Source organism: Phyllostomus hastatus, unplaced genomic scaffold, assembly GCF_019186645.2.
Source record: "Phyllostomus hastatus isolate PE091 unplaced genomic scaffold, TTU_PhHast_1.1 phas_scaffold_78, whole genome shotgun sequence".
NCBI classification, from domain to species: domain Eukaryota; kingdom Metazoa; phylum Chordata; class Mammalia; order Chiroptera; family Phyllostomidae; genus Phyllostomus; species Phyllostomus hastatus.
The window spans coordinates 19,918,812-19,938,583 of NW_025334041.1; the positions used below are offsets into that span (position 1 = coordinate 19,918,812).

Below are 19,772 nucleotides of genomic sequence, written 5' to 3' on the forward strand. Positions count from 1 at the left end.
TACTTCATTACTTGGAATTACCAACACCTGTATATATGTTCAGTGAATTACCTTAAAATGAAGTTGGGGAAGGGGATCAAGGCAAGATGAGTGTATCCAGGGATTAAAATGAAATTTACATATCTTAGTGTACAATAATATACCTGATCATATTAGGTTTGAGGTAAATGTTACTAGTTTAACTTCTAGGAATTAAATTTCAGTGCAGGATGGGGCAAAAGTGGGTTTACAACTGTGAGTACGTGAAACAGTCTATTCTTGTTTTATTATTTATTAATTATCATATTATTTTCCATACAAATAGTTATAAACCTACTCTCTGTATGTAAGCCCACTCTATATGTAAAACGAGGACTCATTATTTTTTGCTGCATATTCACTTTTACGGGTATTTTGTAGTAATATAGTAACTTGGACAGAGCTTTTTCTAAAATACCTATATTTCTATATTGAAAAAATAATAGATTCTTTTAACTTGTCCAAAAAGGAGTTTAGAAGTATTCTATTATAAAATATTAAAAATCTTTTTTTTAAAAAGATTTTATTTATTCATTGTTAGAGAGAGGGGAAAGGAGGGAGAGAGAGAGAGGGAGAGAAACATCAATGTGTGGTTGCCTCTTATGCACCCCCAACCAGGGACCTGGCCTGCAACCCAGGCATGTGCCCTGACCGGGAAGAGAACCGTGACCTTTCTGTCTGACTGTGTTCAATCCACTGAGCCACACCAGTCAGGGCAAAATATTCAAAATCTCGTAATTGCCAATGATTAGCTTTGAATATGTTATTCTGTAAATATTTACTAAGCCCTTCAGTAGAGACAACTCAGCTAACTGAAATTGTAATTACAAGGCCGGAGGATTCCTGTTGTATGTTGTCACAATTAGCTTGAATGCAGATGCCTGAGGAGGAATGCTTGTTAGCATCTGCTGTGTGGATGGATAAGTATTGTTCAATTTTGCTTTTAAAAAATGAATAAGTAGAGTTGGGATTCATTATTCCACATTGTATGCTTTATATATCTACGATCATTTCTGTGCATTGACATGTGGAAATACTTTGATAGATTAGTCTGAGAGGCAAGTAATCACTGTGGTGCTGGGCTGTTAAGCTTCCAATCTGAGCTTATTATGCTAATTCCCAAGGAGACAGTGTATTTGATAACTTGGGAGTCTGGCTATGTATAACAGACTTCTCAGATCACTATATTTGGGAGGCAACTAACTGTCATTGTCCATACTTTCGTGATATTTGATGCCTCTTCTAAGATCCTGTGTCTTGCCTCGTAAACAACCACTGCACCACTGCTTTGGAGCTGATGGGTGGGCATGATGACTTGTTTCTTTCAGAGCGCTAACCCTTCTTCATGCGCAAGGTGCTGCGTGGGGGCATTAGAAGACTTGCATATTCTCTTTTTGCTTCTTCTGGTACAGAACCCCTGCACTATGTGTGATCTGGGACAGCAGAGTGGGGCCCCCGTATCTCTGCCTACCATTTCCAGGGCAGGTCCTCACCCTGTAGGTGGGCGTTTCCAGCCTCTGAGCCACACTTGCGTTGTTTAGCCTCTATGAGTGACATGGAGCTGGGTGTGATGGGACACGTTAGCACTCTGCTTCTCCTATTGGGAACAACGGAGCCAGGACCCTATTTTTTGGTCGTGCCTGTTCTAAAAGGAACTTCAGGCACACTCACCCGGGTGTGGAATGAGGGAGGAAACAGATCACGACTCGAGTACCACGGGCTCTCTCTGTTCAAACCCAGATTCAGTAGATTTTCTTTAATAAATGTTTCCTACTTTGCTGAATACCCTTAGGACAGTTTTCTAAGGCTTTTAAATGGTTGTTTTTTAAAAATGCTTTTTACTAGTTCTAGTTGTTTTGCTGGGGAGAGAATCTGCAGAGCCACTCATGTTGACAAGTTGAATGTGTCATCTTCTCTTTCAAATAAATTTTTACTTCGTGGCCTGGCATAAAATTATCTATAAGTAGTTGCAACGGATATTTGATATTTTTTTCTTAAAAAGTAGTATGTGTGTGTGCATGTGTTTCTTTCCTGTTTTGTTTTCTAGCCCCTACTGATCAGCTTGACCAGTTGGGCCAGTTCCTCATCTGCCTTACCTACCTTTCACCTACTTGGACGTAACTTCCTCCCTGTCACCCTCGGTGGTCTCCTCATTTTTTGCTTTTATGCCTATGGTCCAAATTTTTACTTGAGTCATTGGAAATGGTGACACAGTTTGTAAACTATCTATATGACTCATACATTAACTTTGATTTTCAGCCAATCTCTTGGCTTTTATAAACTAAATTATGGACTCTCTTGCTCCCATGTTGGTCTTAAGACCAAATTTGTTGTATTTGTGTATTAGCTTCATGTGCTGCAATCCCCATGTAGCAATTACCTGGAAAATAGGATATTTTGGGTGACATATGAGGAGGTTAGATTTAACTGCCTCTCATGGGAACTGTATTTTAAGGCTACTTCTCCAAGGCAGCTGTTTGGTAATGACCTCTGAGATCTTACAATGAGACTGTATATAGATAAAGGTAAAAATGATCAGATATGAAGGTGTGTTTTTTTAAAAAGGTTAGATGCATCTATTAATGAGACAGTTTTTATCAGAGCAATGGATATTAATGTTTTGTCTGAGTTGGCATTCCACCGATGCTATGTTTGAAGGGAATTGTTTTTCACAGGAATTAGAGCAAGAACTTAAATTCATCGTTACATGGTTGTTGTTGAGTCTCGTTTTGGGGGTCTTAGGGAATATGTCTGTTTCCTCAATTATCTAATGTGTAAACCCTATAGTTTTCTTTCTCCTATGTGCAGGGAATACTCAATTATGTCTTTGCATCCCTTTTTGGTACTTGACTTCAATGGCCTATATAAAAAGGATTTTGATCCTATAATGAAGAAAAGTTTCTACCTCTTAGCACATGGAACTGTACTATTATGAGGTTGGATTTTGAAGTGGCATGGTTTGATTCATGAACCAAATTAACAGTTATTCAGATAATTTCTTGAGTTGAAGGTATGAATGAGGTCTGCTTTCAGAAATAAGAGACAGAGTTTTACTTCAACGTATTTTCTAGGTGAAATAAATGTGTTACTTGTCTTTTTGCTTGTCACTTAGGCAGCGGGAGCCATTAGACCTCTTGTGTCCACTGTCATCAGTCCATCCCCGGACGGTTGCTTAGACCACTCACTGGAACGCGCCCGACACAGAGCAAGTGAGATGCCGCAGGCCTTTCTGTATGATGTGATCTATGCAGCATATCAGCAGGTAAGAATTCTGGCATTTCTAAAAAAAGATTTTACTTACCTATTTTTAGAGAGAGGGATAAGGGAGGCAAAGAGTGGGAGAGAAACTTTGATGTGCAAGAAAAACATTGACTGGCTGCCTCTCCCACACCCAAACTGGGGACTGGGGTGGCTCGCAATCTAGGCATGCGTCCTGATGGAGAATTGAACCAGTGACCTTTCGCTTTTGTGGGACAATGCCCAACCAACAAAGCCACATGGTTAGGGAAAAAATTCTGGCTTTTTAAAAAAGCTGCTGTGTTGAGGGTCACTAAAACCACCCCTATATTTGGAGATTTTGTAGAAGAACTCATGTAGCTCAGTGTATAGTTGTACACATGACTTAATCGATTACAGTGGAGTGGTGAGGATGCACAGCCGATTCTGTGGGAAAGAGACATAGACAGAGAGTGGAGGAATCCGCATGCTGGTTTCTTCATGCTCTCCTTCTTCCCTGGAGGGTAACACAAAGACCACCTTCCCCTGAGCATCAAAAATGCAGCAACATGCACAATGTTTCTCCCCAGGGAAGCCCATTAGAGACTTGGAGTCCAAAGTGTTTAGTGGCGTAGGTCACGTAGACATCGCATCCTACCACATTAAAAAGTTCCAGATTCCCGGAAGGAGAGCAGGTATTTAACATAAATCATACTGTTTATGCAAACGGTCTCAGCTCAGAGAGCCACCCTTATCAGTTAGTTAACGGTTCACTGGGAATACTCCCAGAGCCAATTTCCCAGATGCTGGCCGAGGGCCCACCTAGCTGACAGGTGTTTCTAAGTTACAGCGTTCTCAGGCCTGATGCGGCAGATTTTCTGCACAGCTGTGTAGACATTTTGCTAATTAAAATTTTAGTGGTAAGTTCTTTCAAAGCATCAAATAATTTATTCATGTTTTCATTATCCTGGATTGCCTTTGTTTTGTTTTTCATCTTTTGGAAACATTTTGTACCTATGTAAATGATACTGCCATTAATTTGCATGTTTATTGGTTAAATAGTTACTGAGTATCAGTCATTAGGCTTGTCAGAAACTTCCTCATGAAATATAACTTAGAGACGAACCCAGTGCTCGCTTGATGTTGGACAACAGTAAATATGAGATAATGGCACTATGGATATTGACATTTAACATAACAGAAAAATACTACATATTTTGGCTAGAAGGTAGTTAATCACATACATACATTAAATTATGACAGTCTTGACTATGAGTTACTGTTTAAGAGTGAGATTATGTAAATTAGAATTCATTTTAATGATCTGAATAGTCAGCTGTGGTTTATATTGTATTCTTAAAATAATGAATTTGAAGTATAGGAATTTGTATTTCCTCATTAATCCTATAATTGTTATGCTACTATAAATAACTTTTTTTAATTTAAATATTCCATTTTATAGCCTAAATCTTGCTGAGCTACAATGCATTTCCCATCTTTCCTGAAATGAATGAAAGGATTTGCTTATTCTTCTATAAACATTTACATCAGGAAGAATAAATATATGATAGCTATATTTTAGACAGAAATTTGAATATAATCTCATAGTCTTCACAGTAAAGCATCATTTTTTTTTCAATAGTTTTTGCTGGAGAATTAAGCCCTAATGCACTGAGGTACTGGTTGTCAAATACAAGTTTCTTGTTTTCTGGAACTTGACTGCTCACTTATCTTGCTACGATCCCTTAGATACTAGGTAAATCATCACTTCCCTGCCCCCCTACCCCCTCTCCAGGCTAGGTTAGATCAACACAATATATGTTTTCCCAGTGCTCTGTTTTTCTGCCCACCATCAAAATTATAATTAATTATTTGGGAAATCATTTTTAAAATATGTGACTCCCCTGCTAGATTCTGGGCCCAGAGAGGCAAGGCAGTCTCCGTCTTGTTCTTAGCAACCTGCCTGATATATTGTTAGTACCAAGTACATGTTTGTTCAGTGGAAAAACATAAAAGATGTACATGTGTATAAATATGTTCTTGTTCTTCCCTTTGCCTGGGCCACTTTCTCCAGATAATCACGCTGGTTGTCTCTGTTCTTCACTTAGGTCCTTGTGCACATGTCACCTTCCCCAGGAAGCCCGCCTTTCTAATCTTACATGAAGTAGCATCCTCTATCTTGTATTTCTTTATTCTGCTTTAGTTGTCCTTGTTCGATATCACTTTTTGACAAACCCCTGTTTCTGGCAGGTATTTGTCTCTCCCCATTACTATTATGTCAGTTCCATGGGTGCAGGGACATTTCTTATCTCTAGCATCTGAAAGAGCTCATAGCTTGCATGAGGTTCTTAATGTTGTAAAATGAATGTATTTAATGCATACTTACAAATGTGTATGTAGATACATACTTATATGTTAACACTAATGTCAGTTGTTATATAAAAAGCTCTGCATGGGGATAATATGTATTCACATATGTGTATGTTTATAAATTCTTCCTAGAACATTTAAGAAAATCATCTGAACAATTATTAGAAGTGTGGGCAAAGATTTGTGTATAAAGTTGTTAATGGCAGCATTTTTGTAAGTGTGAAATTTTATGCAGCCTATGTTTCCAGAGATCAATTAGTGATATTCATTGATAAAACTTTTAAAGGGTCACTTAAAGTTGTGTTTTTGTAGAATTTCTGGGAATGAAAATGCTCATGACAGAATGTTATATTAATGATATAACAATGATACAAAGTTATATTAATAATTATATATAAAATATATTTTATATCCTTATAGGTTTAAATATGTAGAAAAATTAATGGCATAATTCATTACTGAAATGTTATTAATGTTTATGTCTGGGTTGGCATTAATTTAAAAGTCATTAAAAATCTAAAGTTACGGTAGAAATATAAGATACATAAGTACTTAAGTATTATTTTTAATGCTTTTTGGGCTTTTTCATGTAAGTAGGTATTTGTTTATTGGTTTTCTTTTGTTGCTTAAAATCATCTAAAAATTTTTAATGACAATTATGAGTTTGCTAAAGGAAAATATAGCTAAGTTAAATAATATCAAATTCAATAGTGAAAATTATAGTCTCTAGGAACATGGAGGCAACCACCAAAATTGGTCCAGAGAATTAATACATATTAAATATTCAAATATATAATTCTTCTATGCAGTTTTAGGAAAAATAAGAATGGTTTATAGAAATAAGCTTTTCAAATTACATCAATCCATTTCTTGAGAAAATTGGTGTGGTCACAGATGGTATTCTGAACTTTATTGTTTAGAGACCTGCATGATTTCTAACACTTAAGATTTAGGTTCGTCTCAGAAAGTGATTTTTAGAACATAACTTGCTAGTTAAGTTTGCATGAAAGATACAGCAGGACTCAACCAATGAAAGAGTTCTTCAGGTTATTAATTATGTACCCTTTGGTTTGATATCTTAGAATTTACTGTGGAAATGTTTAATAGTTAAATATTGTGGCTTCTCAATCTTCATTATAAGAGTTTTTTTAAAGTGCCCATTTAACTTGAAAGGAGACAAGTACCCTTAAGAACCACAATCAAAACAAATCCATCATTAAAGATTCCTGTTACGTTGGTGCAATGTACCAAGATTGGTATGTTGGTACTTTGTTGGTACAAAGATTCTGGTACAACAATGTCATAATCATAATATTAAATGAATACAGCAGGAATGTTCTTTTATAATATTCTGCCCCTATCCATGTACATTAGAATCAATGGAACTCATATCTTGTAATGAGTGCTAACACATTGGGCTTTAAGTGCTGAGTTGACGAGAAACCAGTCAAGAAGAAGGAATGTTTTGAAGCATGTCTTTTCTTTATATCCACAAGCATTACAATTTTCAGAGGTTTTATGGTCATTTTACAGTGTGTAGTTCCCCAAAGGAGGGGGATTTGATGAATGTTTAGTTGGGCCCACTGGATTCAAAGGTGATTAGGGAAAGCCTCAGAAGAAAGTCGCAGAAGAAATCTCACGTTACATGAGATTTTGAAAAGGTCACGTAAGAAGGGATAGGAGGAGGGTAAGAATCATCCTAAAGAGCTGTCTGGTTAGGTCCATCATTTTGCCCCTCATAAATTTTAGCTGCAAAGCATGGTAGCAAGATGCACAGTCATTAATGAACCATGATCTCTGTATTATTTATTATACTTTATAAGATAAAATAAATTCATGACTTTGTGGTACTGTTGAAGAGTTATTTAAACACTCGCCAAAGTCATGCTTTTTCCTATTTGTCATATTCCTAATTTTTTAAATCCTATTCCCTTGTTGTCTCCTCTGCCATTAGGCTTTCTTTACCAGTTTTTCTAGGTAGGCCCATACAGCCAGATCATTGTCCTGGTCCCAATCTTGGAGAAATTCAAAAGTGTTGTAGAAAAAAACACGTTTTGTGGCACTGGCAGGGACTTCCTTTGAGAACGATATCCTCACCTCCAGAGATTTCTTAATAGCTGACAACTATAAATTATTTTTGTTCTTCATTTACTTTATATGTGTGGTACCAGTTATAAATGATTTTCACAAACTTGCCTTTCTCTGAATCTTCTACAATTGACTGTGGTTTTAAAACTGCTCCATCAACTCTTCTGTAAATAGGTTTTGAGGAAAATAAATCTTTTGACAGTTTTCCTCCTGTCCTTCTTGTCCATCTTGATCAACATGCCACATCAAAAGTCATTGCAGGTGATGGTTCTCACCCGAAAAGCAGTCCCCATTGGTCCATAGCCTTTGGACCTCGCGTGGCCCTGGAAGGCCCCCAGGGTAAAGGACGTCAGTCAGCATGGCGTAACTGTCTTCCACTGCCCAGAACTCCGGCCTGTGCAGCGCATGACTTGGTTTTCTCACCACACCTACCTTGTGCCCTACAGGGTCTATTTTTGGTATAGGTGATTTCTTTTACTTTTCATTAAAAAGAAGCAGACAGACAAGGAAGAAGAAACACACCTCTGTTTTGGGCTTTACCTCCTCCTCACTGTCATTTTACTAATCCCTGAATGCCTGATGATTTATGGAAACTATTGAAATCTGTCTTCATGTACCCTGACACGTTTTAACCTTAAAGTTATCTTTGTTTTATTTATTTTTAATTAAATTTGTTGAAGTAACTTAGGTTAATAACATTATATAGATTTCAGGTGTATAATTTTATAGTACAACACCTGTGTATTCTATTGTGTGCTCACCACCTGAAGTGTCTAGATCCTTTAATTACCTTGCATTTCACCCCATTTATTCTTTTCATCTTCCCTCTCCCCCACTGTCCTCTGTATCTATGAGTTTGTTTTATTTTTGTTTTTTCCTTTCTGTTTTATATCCCACATATGCAAGAAATCATATAGTTCTTGTCCTTTTTCACCTGACTTGTTTCACTTAGCATAATACTCTCGATATATCCATATGACTGCAAATGCAAATATTTTACTTTTTAATGATTGAGTACTATTCCACTGTATACATATTTACCATATCTTTATTCAGTCATCTGCACACTTGGGTTGTTTCCATGCATTGGCTACTGTAAATAATGCTTCAGTGAACATAGGGGCTTATGTATCTTTATGAATAAGTTTTTTCAATTTCTTCAGGTAGATACCCAGAAAGGAACTGCTTATTAATGTCGGCATTCTATTCTTAATTTTTTTTTAAATCTTTGTCTTTTTAAAAATATTTTATTTATTTATTTTTTAGAGAGGGAAGGGAAGGAGAGAGAGAGAGAGAAAGAGAGAGAAACATCAATGTGCGGTTGCTGGGGGTTATGGCCTGCAACCCAGGAATGTACCCTGGCTGGGAATCGAACCTGGGACACTTTGGTTCCCAGCCCGAGCTCAATCCACTGAGCTATGCCAGCCAGGGCTATTCTTAATTTTTTGAGTAACCTTCCTACTGTTTTTATAGTGGCTGTGCCAGTGTACATTCCTAAGAACAGTGTATGAGGGTTCCTTTTCTCTACATCCTCTCCAACACATTTCTTGTCTACTGACAACAGCCATTATAATGGGTGTGAGGTGCTGTCTCATTAGGGTTTTGATTTGCATTTTCCTCATGATTAGTGATATTGAGCATTTTTTCATATATTGGTTGGCCAGCTCTATGTCTTCCTTGGAAAAGTATATATTCAGGTCATCTGCCCATTTTTTAAAAAATTATTTATTTATTTTTATTTTAATTGTTGTTCAGGTACAGTTTTCTGCCTTTTACCCCCATCCCAGCCCACCCCCCAGCCCTCCCCACTTTCCTCCCATTTCCACCCCCCCTTGTTTTTGTCCATGTGTCCTTTATACTTGTTCCTGCAAACTCTTCCCCCTTTCCCCTGAAATTCCCTCCCTTCTCCCCTCTGGTCACTGTTAGCCTGTTCTCTATTCCAGTGTCTTTGGTTATATTTTGCTTATTTGTTTGTTTTGTTGATTAGGTTCCTGTTAAAGGTGAGATCATATGGTATTTGTCTTTCACTGCCTGGCTTATTTTGCTTAGCATAATGTTTTCCAGTTCCCTTCATTTTTTAACCAGATTGTGTTTTGTTTTTGAGTTGTGTTTATGTATTTTATATATTAGCCCCTTATTGGTGGAATCATTTGCAGATATCTGTTCCCATTCAGTTGTCTTAAAAATTACTTTAACATGTATTCTGAGACACACTGAAGTGCAAATATGTCAGTTTGTTCCTTCTGTTTTGTTTGGACCTCAGGTGTGCAGAACTGAGTTGATGCTCCCCCTTAGTTTATAGTTGGCTATTATTGTTTAGTGTTCTAGTCACCTCTTTTCATGTTTAAAAAAATGCATGTTTTCCTTTTGTATAGAAGATCTTACTCTTCTGCTTCCAGAAGAATCTTTTCTGTTGTATTCAATGCTTATGCTCTTAATAAACCTGTCATATATGTTTCTAGATATATGCATTTTCCTAGAATGTATCATGTTATACTCTTAAAGTATACATAATTTTTATGTATATACATACATGATTTTTATTTAGCATTATTTGTGAAATTATCCAAGTCGATGAATCTAAGGCTCATTTGGTACTTCTTGATTATTTCTTAGTTTTTAATCATTTGCATAGACTACATTTTACTTTTCTACCCCTTTTTGATAGATACCTATATTGCTTGTTACCAGAAATTCAGAAATGAATATCCTCATGGATGTCACTCTGTAAGCATAGTGCAAGGGTGTGCAAGAGTTTCTCTGGGGTATGTATCAAGGAATGGAATTTCCAGGTCATAAGGTACACAATTCTTAATTTCTCTAAACCACAACCAAGTTGCTCTCCAGAATGACTCTACCAGTGTGAGATCCTACTAGCTGTGAAGTGGGGGTCATTGATTCTCGTGTCAGCCACATCTTCTGTAGTTTGGAAGTGCTGTAACTCACTAATTTTTGTCATTCTGATAGACATATACTGGTCTGTGTTTTTAATTTGAATTTATTTGATTGCTACTGAGGGTGAGCCATTCTATGTATGTTTTAAATTTCTCTGTGTTAATTTCTTAATAATGCTTGTTAATATCTTTGTCCATTTTGTTTTGAGTTTCTTGTTGATTTGGTAGAGTATTTTACATATGCTAGATAGTATTCTTTCTTAGTTTTACATGTTACAAATATCTTCTCTTAGTCTAAAACTTGTGTGTTAATGTTCTCTTTAATGTTCTTCATTTTGATGCAACCACATTCTTTTCACATAAGTTCTTAAGAAATTTCTTCCTACATTGTTTTCAGACTTTGTTAATTATTTCCAAAATCGTCTGTTTCGGCAAAGGTTCCCTAGTAAACAGAGCCTTAGGCAAGGCTTCAGTACTGATGTGAGGTCATGTACATGAAGTCCTCACTTACGTTGTCTGTAGGTCCTTGGAAAATGCGACTTTAAGTGAAATGAGATGGACCTAAACCAGTTTGACCATAGGCTGACTGATATAAACAAGAGTTAAGTTCCACAGCTTATTTCTGGTCACAAATGCATCACCAAACTTCTAAATAAAGACCCAAAACACTTTTAATATTAAGCATTGAAATAAATGTGAGTTAGACATACATTGAACAAAGATTAACAAAAACAAGTAGGATGTTTTCTTTCCAGTTTGCTGATTTCAGTTCAGGCTCCCAGCTGACCAGAGCCTTTCCTGGCAGCGCAGGGTGCAAGGGGGAGCCTACCCTGCAGGACACACTCACATCCACACCCACACTCACTCACACTGGGACCATTTAGACATGCAGATCCACCTCACATGCATATCTTTGGGACGTGAGGGTAAACTGCAGTGCCCAGAAAAAACCCATGCAGACATGGGGAGAACATGTAAACTCCACACTGGCAGTGGCTCCAGCCAGGAACGATCAACATTTAAATAAAATACTGTTAAACAAAATCACGCTATTAGAGGACCTTCTGTATTGCCAATCTGACTGCCACTTCACAAAGAAACACACCAGTCACTTCATCACATAGGACATATCCAGATATATCCAGAAAATAAAAAGACAACCCCAAAAGTGGGAGAACATATTTGCCAATACATCTGATAAGGGATTAATATCGATAATTTATAAAGAACTTACAAAACTCAACACCAAAAAACAACCAACCAAATTTAAAAATGGTCGAAGGACCTGAATAGACACTTATTCAAAGAGGACATACAAATGGCCAATAGAGAGATGAATAGATGCCCAATGTCACTAATCATCAGAGAAATGCAAATTAAAACTACATTGAAATATCATCTCACACCCGTCAGAATGGCTATTGTCAATAAATCAACAAACAACAAGTGCTGGCAAGCTTGTGGAGAAAGGGGAACACTTTTGCACTGTTGGTGGGAATGCAGACTGGTGTAACCACTGTGGAAAGCAGTATGGAGATACCTCAAAAATTAAAAAATGGACCTGCCTTTCAAGCCAGCAGTCCTACTTTTGGGAATATATCCAAAGGAACCCAAAACACTAATTTGAAAGAACATAAGCACCCCTATGTTCATTGCAGCATTATTTACAGTCATCAGTATATGGAAGCAGCCCAGGTGTCCATCAGTAGATGAGTGGATAAAACAGCTATTGGACATTTACACAATGGAATTCTACTGGGTCGTAAAAAAGAAAATTTTACCCTTTGTGACACTGTGGATGGACCTGGTGAACACTATGCTAAGTGAAATAAGCCAGTCAGAGAAAGGAAAATACCACATGATTTCAATCATATATAGATTCATATATGGAATCTAATGAACAAACTGAACTAACCAGGAAAGTGGGGACAGACTCATAGATAGAGAGCAAGATGACAGTTGGGGTGCAGGGGAGGTTAGGGGGTGGAGAGATTGAGCAAAAAGGAAAAAGGACTCATGGGCATGGACAACAGTGTGGTGACTGGTGGGTGAGGGGAGCATAAGGGGGATAAATGATATGCAAAAATACAACAAAAATTGAATAAAAGTAAATTGTCTAATTTATGACTATAGTATAGCTCAATTATTCAGAGCTTTTATTCTTTGAAGGATTTTTACTTTTTTATGTGTCATATGTTATTTATTAGTAATTTCTTAGATTATACATATGACCTGTTTAAACTGTTTCATATTATGTTTTCTAATTTGTATTTGTTACTATATGTTATGTTCCCTTGCACTCCCTTTGGAGGATTGAGCTTATAACAGGGTACATCGAACTCTGTTTTTAAGTTTGTACTTGAATTCTGTTTTACATAAATGATCTTATTGTATGGTAATACTGAGTCATCTCTGTGTTTTTGAATCTTTATTTTTCTTTTATTGTTGCTTTTGCAAGGACGTCTGGTATCGTGCTGTAGAATAGCAAAGATAATAAAGTTTGTTTTCTGAATTCTGTTATTAAAGGGTTTATATTTAACTCTTAAGTATAATGATTACAGTAGGTCTTTTTTGATAGAAAGCTTTTAACAACTTAAATTAATCTTTATTTTCCGGAGAGGTCTCTTTTGAAAAATTACAAATAAGTATTATGCTTTTTGAACTCTTATTTTCTACATGTAATAAGGTCATTGTGTGATTTTTATGTTTAGTCTAATAATGTGATAAATTAAAATAATAGATTTACTGATGTTGAACCATCTTTGATTCTGGGATGGACACTACTTGGTATATTTTTTAATGATATTTGATTTAGCTACCTAATATTTTATTTGGGATTTTCCCTCTGTGTTTATAGTAAAATTGTCCTCTTTTTTTTTCTTGTGCCATTCTTATTTGTTTTTCTTAGCAAGACTATATTAATCTTAAAGAATCAGTGGGTCATTTTTCTGCTTTAAAAATTTTTGTAACAATTCTTATAAGAAATATAGTATTTATTCTTTAAATTTGGATAGAACTTCCCAGTAACACTGTATAATCTTGGAGACTTTTTAAGGGGGATAGGGTTAGAAGAGTACCTTTTTTCCTTTTTTATTTTTAATTTTTTTAAGGAAACTCCTTATTGTTTTCTTTAGAGACTACACCATTTTATATTCCCACCAATAGTATGAAAGGGTTTTAATGTCCGATTTCTCCACATTTTGCCAATACTTTATCTCTCTCTCTCTCTCTATCTATCTATCTACCTTCCTACCTACCTACCTATTTTTGGTAATAGCCATCCTAACTGGTGTGACACTGGCTTCACTATTTGGGGTGATTGTGCACTCTTTGATGTCACTGACTCTAATCATATTTCTCCCTTATTCTTCCTTCTGTTTTCACTGTTTCTCATAGTACCTTAAGCATAGTGGATGTATAATACATGTTGTTGTGAGAATTTTAAAAAAACTATGAAGACTTTTTATGTATAAAATATGGAATGCTCTTCCAGATAGCTGTGCATGTTTTCCTTAGTACTGTAGAGTAGAACATTGGACTTACTGTAGAAACCTTAGAGAACAATACTACCCATTTTTTCATACTCTTACCCTAGTTCACACTTGTTCTCTAGGAATTATGTCTTTAAAAGATATGAACATGTCTTTACCTGTGTAGACAATTTTTAAAAATGCAGTGTGGGTGCATTTCAGTTGTGGGCGTCTGTACCAGCAACAGAAAACGAAGGATGAGGCAAACAGAAGACACAGAATCAGACTGGAGAGGATATCAACAATAATAGGGTTATTACTTTCTTCTTGTGGTTTGTCCTGAGTTCATCTTATTGAGTTGGGAAAACAAGATCCTGGAAAAGCCTTCTTCAGTCTGGTAGATTACTGGAAATCTCTTCTATGTTTGCGCTTTTCTGGTGAGAAAGTTAAAGGTGGGGAAAGGAATGTGTGGGAAGAGGCCTACAATGGAAACACTTACTCTGTCAGGAGCAGCAGGGCCTCTTGGAGTTGTCAAGTGCTTTTTGTTTTATGTTCTAAAAACCCTGATCTCTCTGCTACAGAATTTGGCAAGAAAAACTGCTTTTTAAAAAGAAACAGAAATGAACCGAGAGACATAGTGTGAGTATCTTCTTGATTTTTTTAACTCTGTATCTCCAAGAAGGTACTGACGTCTTCTGAAGGATAGTTAGGAGAGGGCAGGGGGCATAGGGAGGTTTGAGAAGTTACAAAGATGGACACGGAACACTTATAAATAAGTGGCCATCAAACTCTAGGCTTTGTGTGTGGCGAGTGCTGACAGACACTAGCACCCAGGTAGTCCTTCTAACTCATCCCCTGCCAAGGGTGACAGAGCTATAGGTCACCACACAACTCGCTGATTACACGAACTAGCAAAGAGATACCATTATTTAGAGGGAAGAAATAAGGTTCAAAATGAAAACTTTTTATTTCACTTGAATTCTAAGTGAGGTATGGGTTTATCCAGAATCAGCTCATAAAATAAATTTTGATTTCACTTTCACTTTGTCTTTTTATGTTAATTGATGCAATTATGCGTTAGCATCTTGGTGGTAACTTTAGCAGTTCATGGCTGGAACAAAACCTATTTTCTAGGCAGATCTATGAACTTCAACTCTTATTTGAGGTTCTTTTACTTCAGAAAAATTGCAGAAGTATAGTGAGATATTTTGAGGATATATTATACCTTATAATGAAGGAATATGGGTTTTAAAATTTATATAACTTTATTCATGCCTTTTTATATACTGTGTTGTGTTAAACAGATGAATTAATGAAAAATTTTTCCTGTGTATATCTGAATTATGTGCTATTTAGCTATGGTGGAAATTGCTGTGCCAGTTTGGTTAAATTGGAAACTATTTTTCTTGATTAAACTTACCAGAAGAGCCATATGAATGAAATTTATTTATTTATTTTTAATTATATTTTATTGATTATGCTATTACAGTTGTCCTGACTTTTTCCTTCTCTGTCCCCTTCCACCCAGCACCTCCCACTCCCTCAGGCAATCCCTATACCATTGTTCATGTCTGTGAGTCATGGGTGTAAATTCTTTGGCTACTCCATTTCCTGTCCTGTGTTTTACATCCCCATAGCTATTCTCTAACTACCTAGTTTTTGTACTTCTTAATCCCCTCACCTCTTCACCCTTCATCCCCCTCTCACCTGGAAACCATCAAAATGCTCTCTGTATCCATGATTCTGTCTCTGTTCTTGTTTGCTTAGTTTGTTTTTTAGATTCAGTTATTGATAGGTATATATTTATTGCCATCTTATTGTTCACAGTTTTGAACTTTTTTTCTCTTAAATAAGTCCCTTTTACATTTCATATAATAATGTTTAGGTGATGATGGACTCCTTTAGTTTTTTCTTATCTGGGAAGCTCTTTGTCTGCCCTTTGATTTGAAATGATAGCTTTGCTGGGTAGAGCAATCATGGCTGTAGGTCCCTGCTTTTCATGATTTTGAGTATTTCTTGTCAATTCCTTCTAGCTTGCAAAGTTTCTTTAGAGAAATCTTTAGCTGACAATCTTACTGGAGTTCTCCTATAGTTAACTAATTGCTTTTAACTTGCTGCTTTTAAGATTCTCTATCTCTAACCTTTGGCATTTTAATTATGATGTGTCTTGGAGTGGGCCTTCTTTCATCCATCTTGTTTAGGATTCTCTGTGTTCCCTGGACTTGCATGTCTATTTCCCTTACCAAATTAGGGAAGTTTTCTTTCATTATTTTTTCAAATAGATTTCCAGTTTCTCATTCTGTTTTCCTTTTGGTACCCCAATGATACAAATGTTGGACCTCTTGAAGTTATGCCAGGGACTACTTATACTCATTTTTTTTGGATTTTTTTTTCTTTTTGTTGTTCTGGTTTGTTGCTTTTTGCTTCCTTATGTTCCAAGTCATTGATCTGATTCTTGGCTTCATTCATGCTACTGTTGTTCCCTGTAAATTTTTCTTTATTTGAATTAGTGTATCCTTTGTTTCTGACTGGATCTTTTTTATGCTGTTGAGATCCTCCTTAAGTTCCTTGAGCATCCTTAAAACCAGTGTTTTGAACTCTGCATCTGATAGATTGCTCATCTCCATTTTGTTTAGCTCTTTTTCTAGAGTTTTGCTATGTTTTTTCATTGGGGCCATGTTTCTTTGTCTCCTCGTTTTGGCAGCCTCCCTGTGTTTGTTTCTATGTATTAGGTAGAGCTGTTATGACTCTCTGTCTTGGTAGCATGGCCTAATGTAGTAGATGTTCTGTAGGGCCCAGTGACACAGCCTCCCCTATCACTCAAGCTGGTACTCGAGGGGCTGAGTACATCCTCCTCTTGTAGTTGAGTCTTGGTTGCTGTTGGCAGATCAATGTAGAGATTTACCAGGCTGGTCAGCTGCAAGGACTGGTTGTGACCATTGACCACCAACCTCTACCCTTTGTGGAGGATCAGCTGTGCAGGGTGGTGGTGCTTCAATGTGGTCTGTTACTGTCCACTGGGTGCACAGGCCCTGGGGTTTTCTGGGTGGTGGAGACCAAGGTCAATCCTTACCTGAGTTTTGCCCAGGGCCACCCTGCCTAAGCTATAAAGCAATCTGAGATAGCTGCTACTGGTGCTGGGCTTGGAGCTCCCCAGACCAAGCCAAGCTGTGAATTTAGGCTGGCTACTGCTCTTGCCTGGCCTGGGGCCATTTAGCAAGAGATATGAGGGAAGGGAACTCACTGAGGCCAGCTATTGCTTGCTTGATGGGATTTAGGAAGTTGAGAAGCATGAACCAAGACCAGCCATTGATACAGAAAACACACTGTTAACTGCTGTAAATTGGGTGGGATGAAGCCTCAGGGGATCTCCAGGGGGAAGGCAAACAGTGTCAGCCATGTTGATGGAGTGTCAGATTAGGTACCCACCTGCCAGCTCTGTGGCTCTCTAGGGGGAGGATTCAGAAAAGGAGCAATGGTCTCTGCCTGCCTTTCTGTCTTGGAGAAAACTGTCCCTCAGCTATTGCCTTGATGCCAGACACTTCAGTCCCTCCCTATGTGACACTGGTGCTTTTCATGCTGGAGCTCAGAGGGTGTGTTTGAGTAAGTCCATATATGGGTTTTTTTAAGAGGAACTGCTTGGGACTCCAGAAGTTTCTTCTGCTTTTTGCAGCCGGAGGTTGTGGGGACTCTTCTTCCTGGAACTGGAACCCTGGGCTGGGGGCCTGTTGTGGGGCTGGGACTCTTCACTTCCAAGATATTCCTTTCACATTTTTATCCACCACATGTGAATGTGGGACCAGCCTGTTCCATGTCTCCACCCCTTCTACCAGTCTGGTGGATGTTCTTTCTTTAATTCTGTGGTTGTCAGACTTCAAGTCAGCCCAATTTCTGATGATTCTGAGTGATGGCTGTTTTATAATTTAGTTGTAATCTTAATGTGGTTGTGCCAGGAGGTGAGCTGTGTTTACTTATGCTGCCATATTGACCAGAAGTCTGTGTGAATGAAATTTAGAAGGCTGAAATAAAGTAGAAACCATTTTCTCTTAATGTCTTTTTACTGTCAGATGGAGTGACCATCAGACACCTTGTGTCTGGTGGGTTCCAGTTTTTCCTTGACATTTCAATGTCCTCCTGAATGCTAGAACTATTGATTATCGCTAGCTATGGTTCAATACTGGATACTTGGTCCAGGACCCATTGAGGCAGCAGCTACATGGATGCAACTATTTTTCCACGTCTTTCCCCTCAAGGTTTCCCTTTAATGACTGGATGTGCTCGTCTAGGAAGCTTGACTAGTCAATGACATCTTCTCTAATTCTTCAGCCAGCTCTTCCCGTCTGTACCTCCCCCAGCGACACAACTGCATAAAGTCTAATTCCTATGACCCCTATTGCCTATCACTTACTGTGGCTTTGCTCTCAGACTGGTACGTCATCTAATTCAACAGGGGAGTTGTGTCTATCCTGTGTCCCCTTACATGTTGTACCAGCAATTCCGATGTTTTTTTTTTACCATCACTAAATTATACTTTTTACCTTGATTTTACCTAAAAATAATACATTTTTAGAAGATATGCCTCTCTCTTAAAAAGGAAAATTTTACGTGGTGTTCGGTGCCAAAGTTGTCTGAGTTTGTAATACAGCTTTCTTCTTGGGTGTTTCACAAAGTATTGCTGAAAGAACTAGGAGGCAAGTTTTGCTTTTAAGTGGTTCTGGCAGGGTTTTGTTTTGTTGGTCTGCTGCCTAGAATATTGAAAAGTCAGATATAATGGCATGAAAGTTACTAACTACTAATATTAAAGCTGGCACATTTAGGAACCTCCTTCCTTGTAGAGAATAATGAGATCTGAAACAGTTCTTTGGGACACAGCCCTTCTAACGATGTGCCCTTCAGCATGTACTTAAATATTGTAGACTTTTAACAAATAAAAATTTAATTATCGCCCTACATGTGATTTCAGAGTTTGTCATTATTTTGTGGACATTATTATTTGAGGGCATTAATATCCTGAGCAGGAGTTTGATATTTCAGATCATAAGCTAGAGATGTAGTTAAGCATTATCTGCTCAGTTAAAGGAGATATTTTTATGTGCTTTTGAATTTTTTTTTTCTAAATCTTTTTAAGACTAATAGAAATCAGTTTTTTCACTGAGAATAGTTTGGACAAGGATTGGATGTTAGTGAAATTTATGTGCAATGCTCACTGCCGAGATGGCCATACACTTCATAAACCTCATAGGAGGTAGTCTGAGGCATAAAACAGAGGTTCTAGTTCCCTGCTAGAACCTCTTTGAGCCTTGATAATTTTGTCCATGGAGGGGGATTAAAAATATGATCTTTGCTGGGGTTTTGAAAAGGAGGTATGTAAAAATAGTAGAAAATTAATGGAAGTTGGCTGTTATGAATAATTCTATTGTTCTTTGGTTCAGTTTGTTCCATCCCCTATACAATTTTCACATGTTTGTACTTATTAAGTATATAAACTTTTTTCTTTAAGGTTTATAATTTTGAGATAGATTTGGAAGTGTACTAGAAATTCTTCTATGTAATTAAAAAAATTTCAATTGTACTGTTATTCAGTATAGATAGGGTATATAAGTTGTTAAACCAGAAAGGGATTGGTACTGTTACAACTGTGGTCAAATCATTTGATTTTTGAAAATTATTATTATATATAAAGTAGTAATGGGCATTAGTGCCTTGAGGTTGTCAT

At 37.1% G+C, this 19,772-nt stretch overlaps 1 protein-coding gene across 1 annotated transcript in view; it reads left to right on the plus strand.

The window, feature by feature from the left end:
- CRPPA (CDP-L-ribitol pyrophosphorylase A) overlaps positions 1–19,772 on the plus strand; it is a 200,413-nt gene that overhangs the window by 17,653 nt on the left and 162,988 nt on the right. Inside the window, exon 3 of the mRNA XM_045828807.1 lies at positions 3,131–3,280. Within this exon, the coding sequence (XP_045684763.1) occupies positions 3,131–3,280 (150 nt within the window). The remainder of the gene's footprint in view (positions 1–3,130; positions 3,281–19,772) is intronic.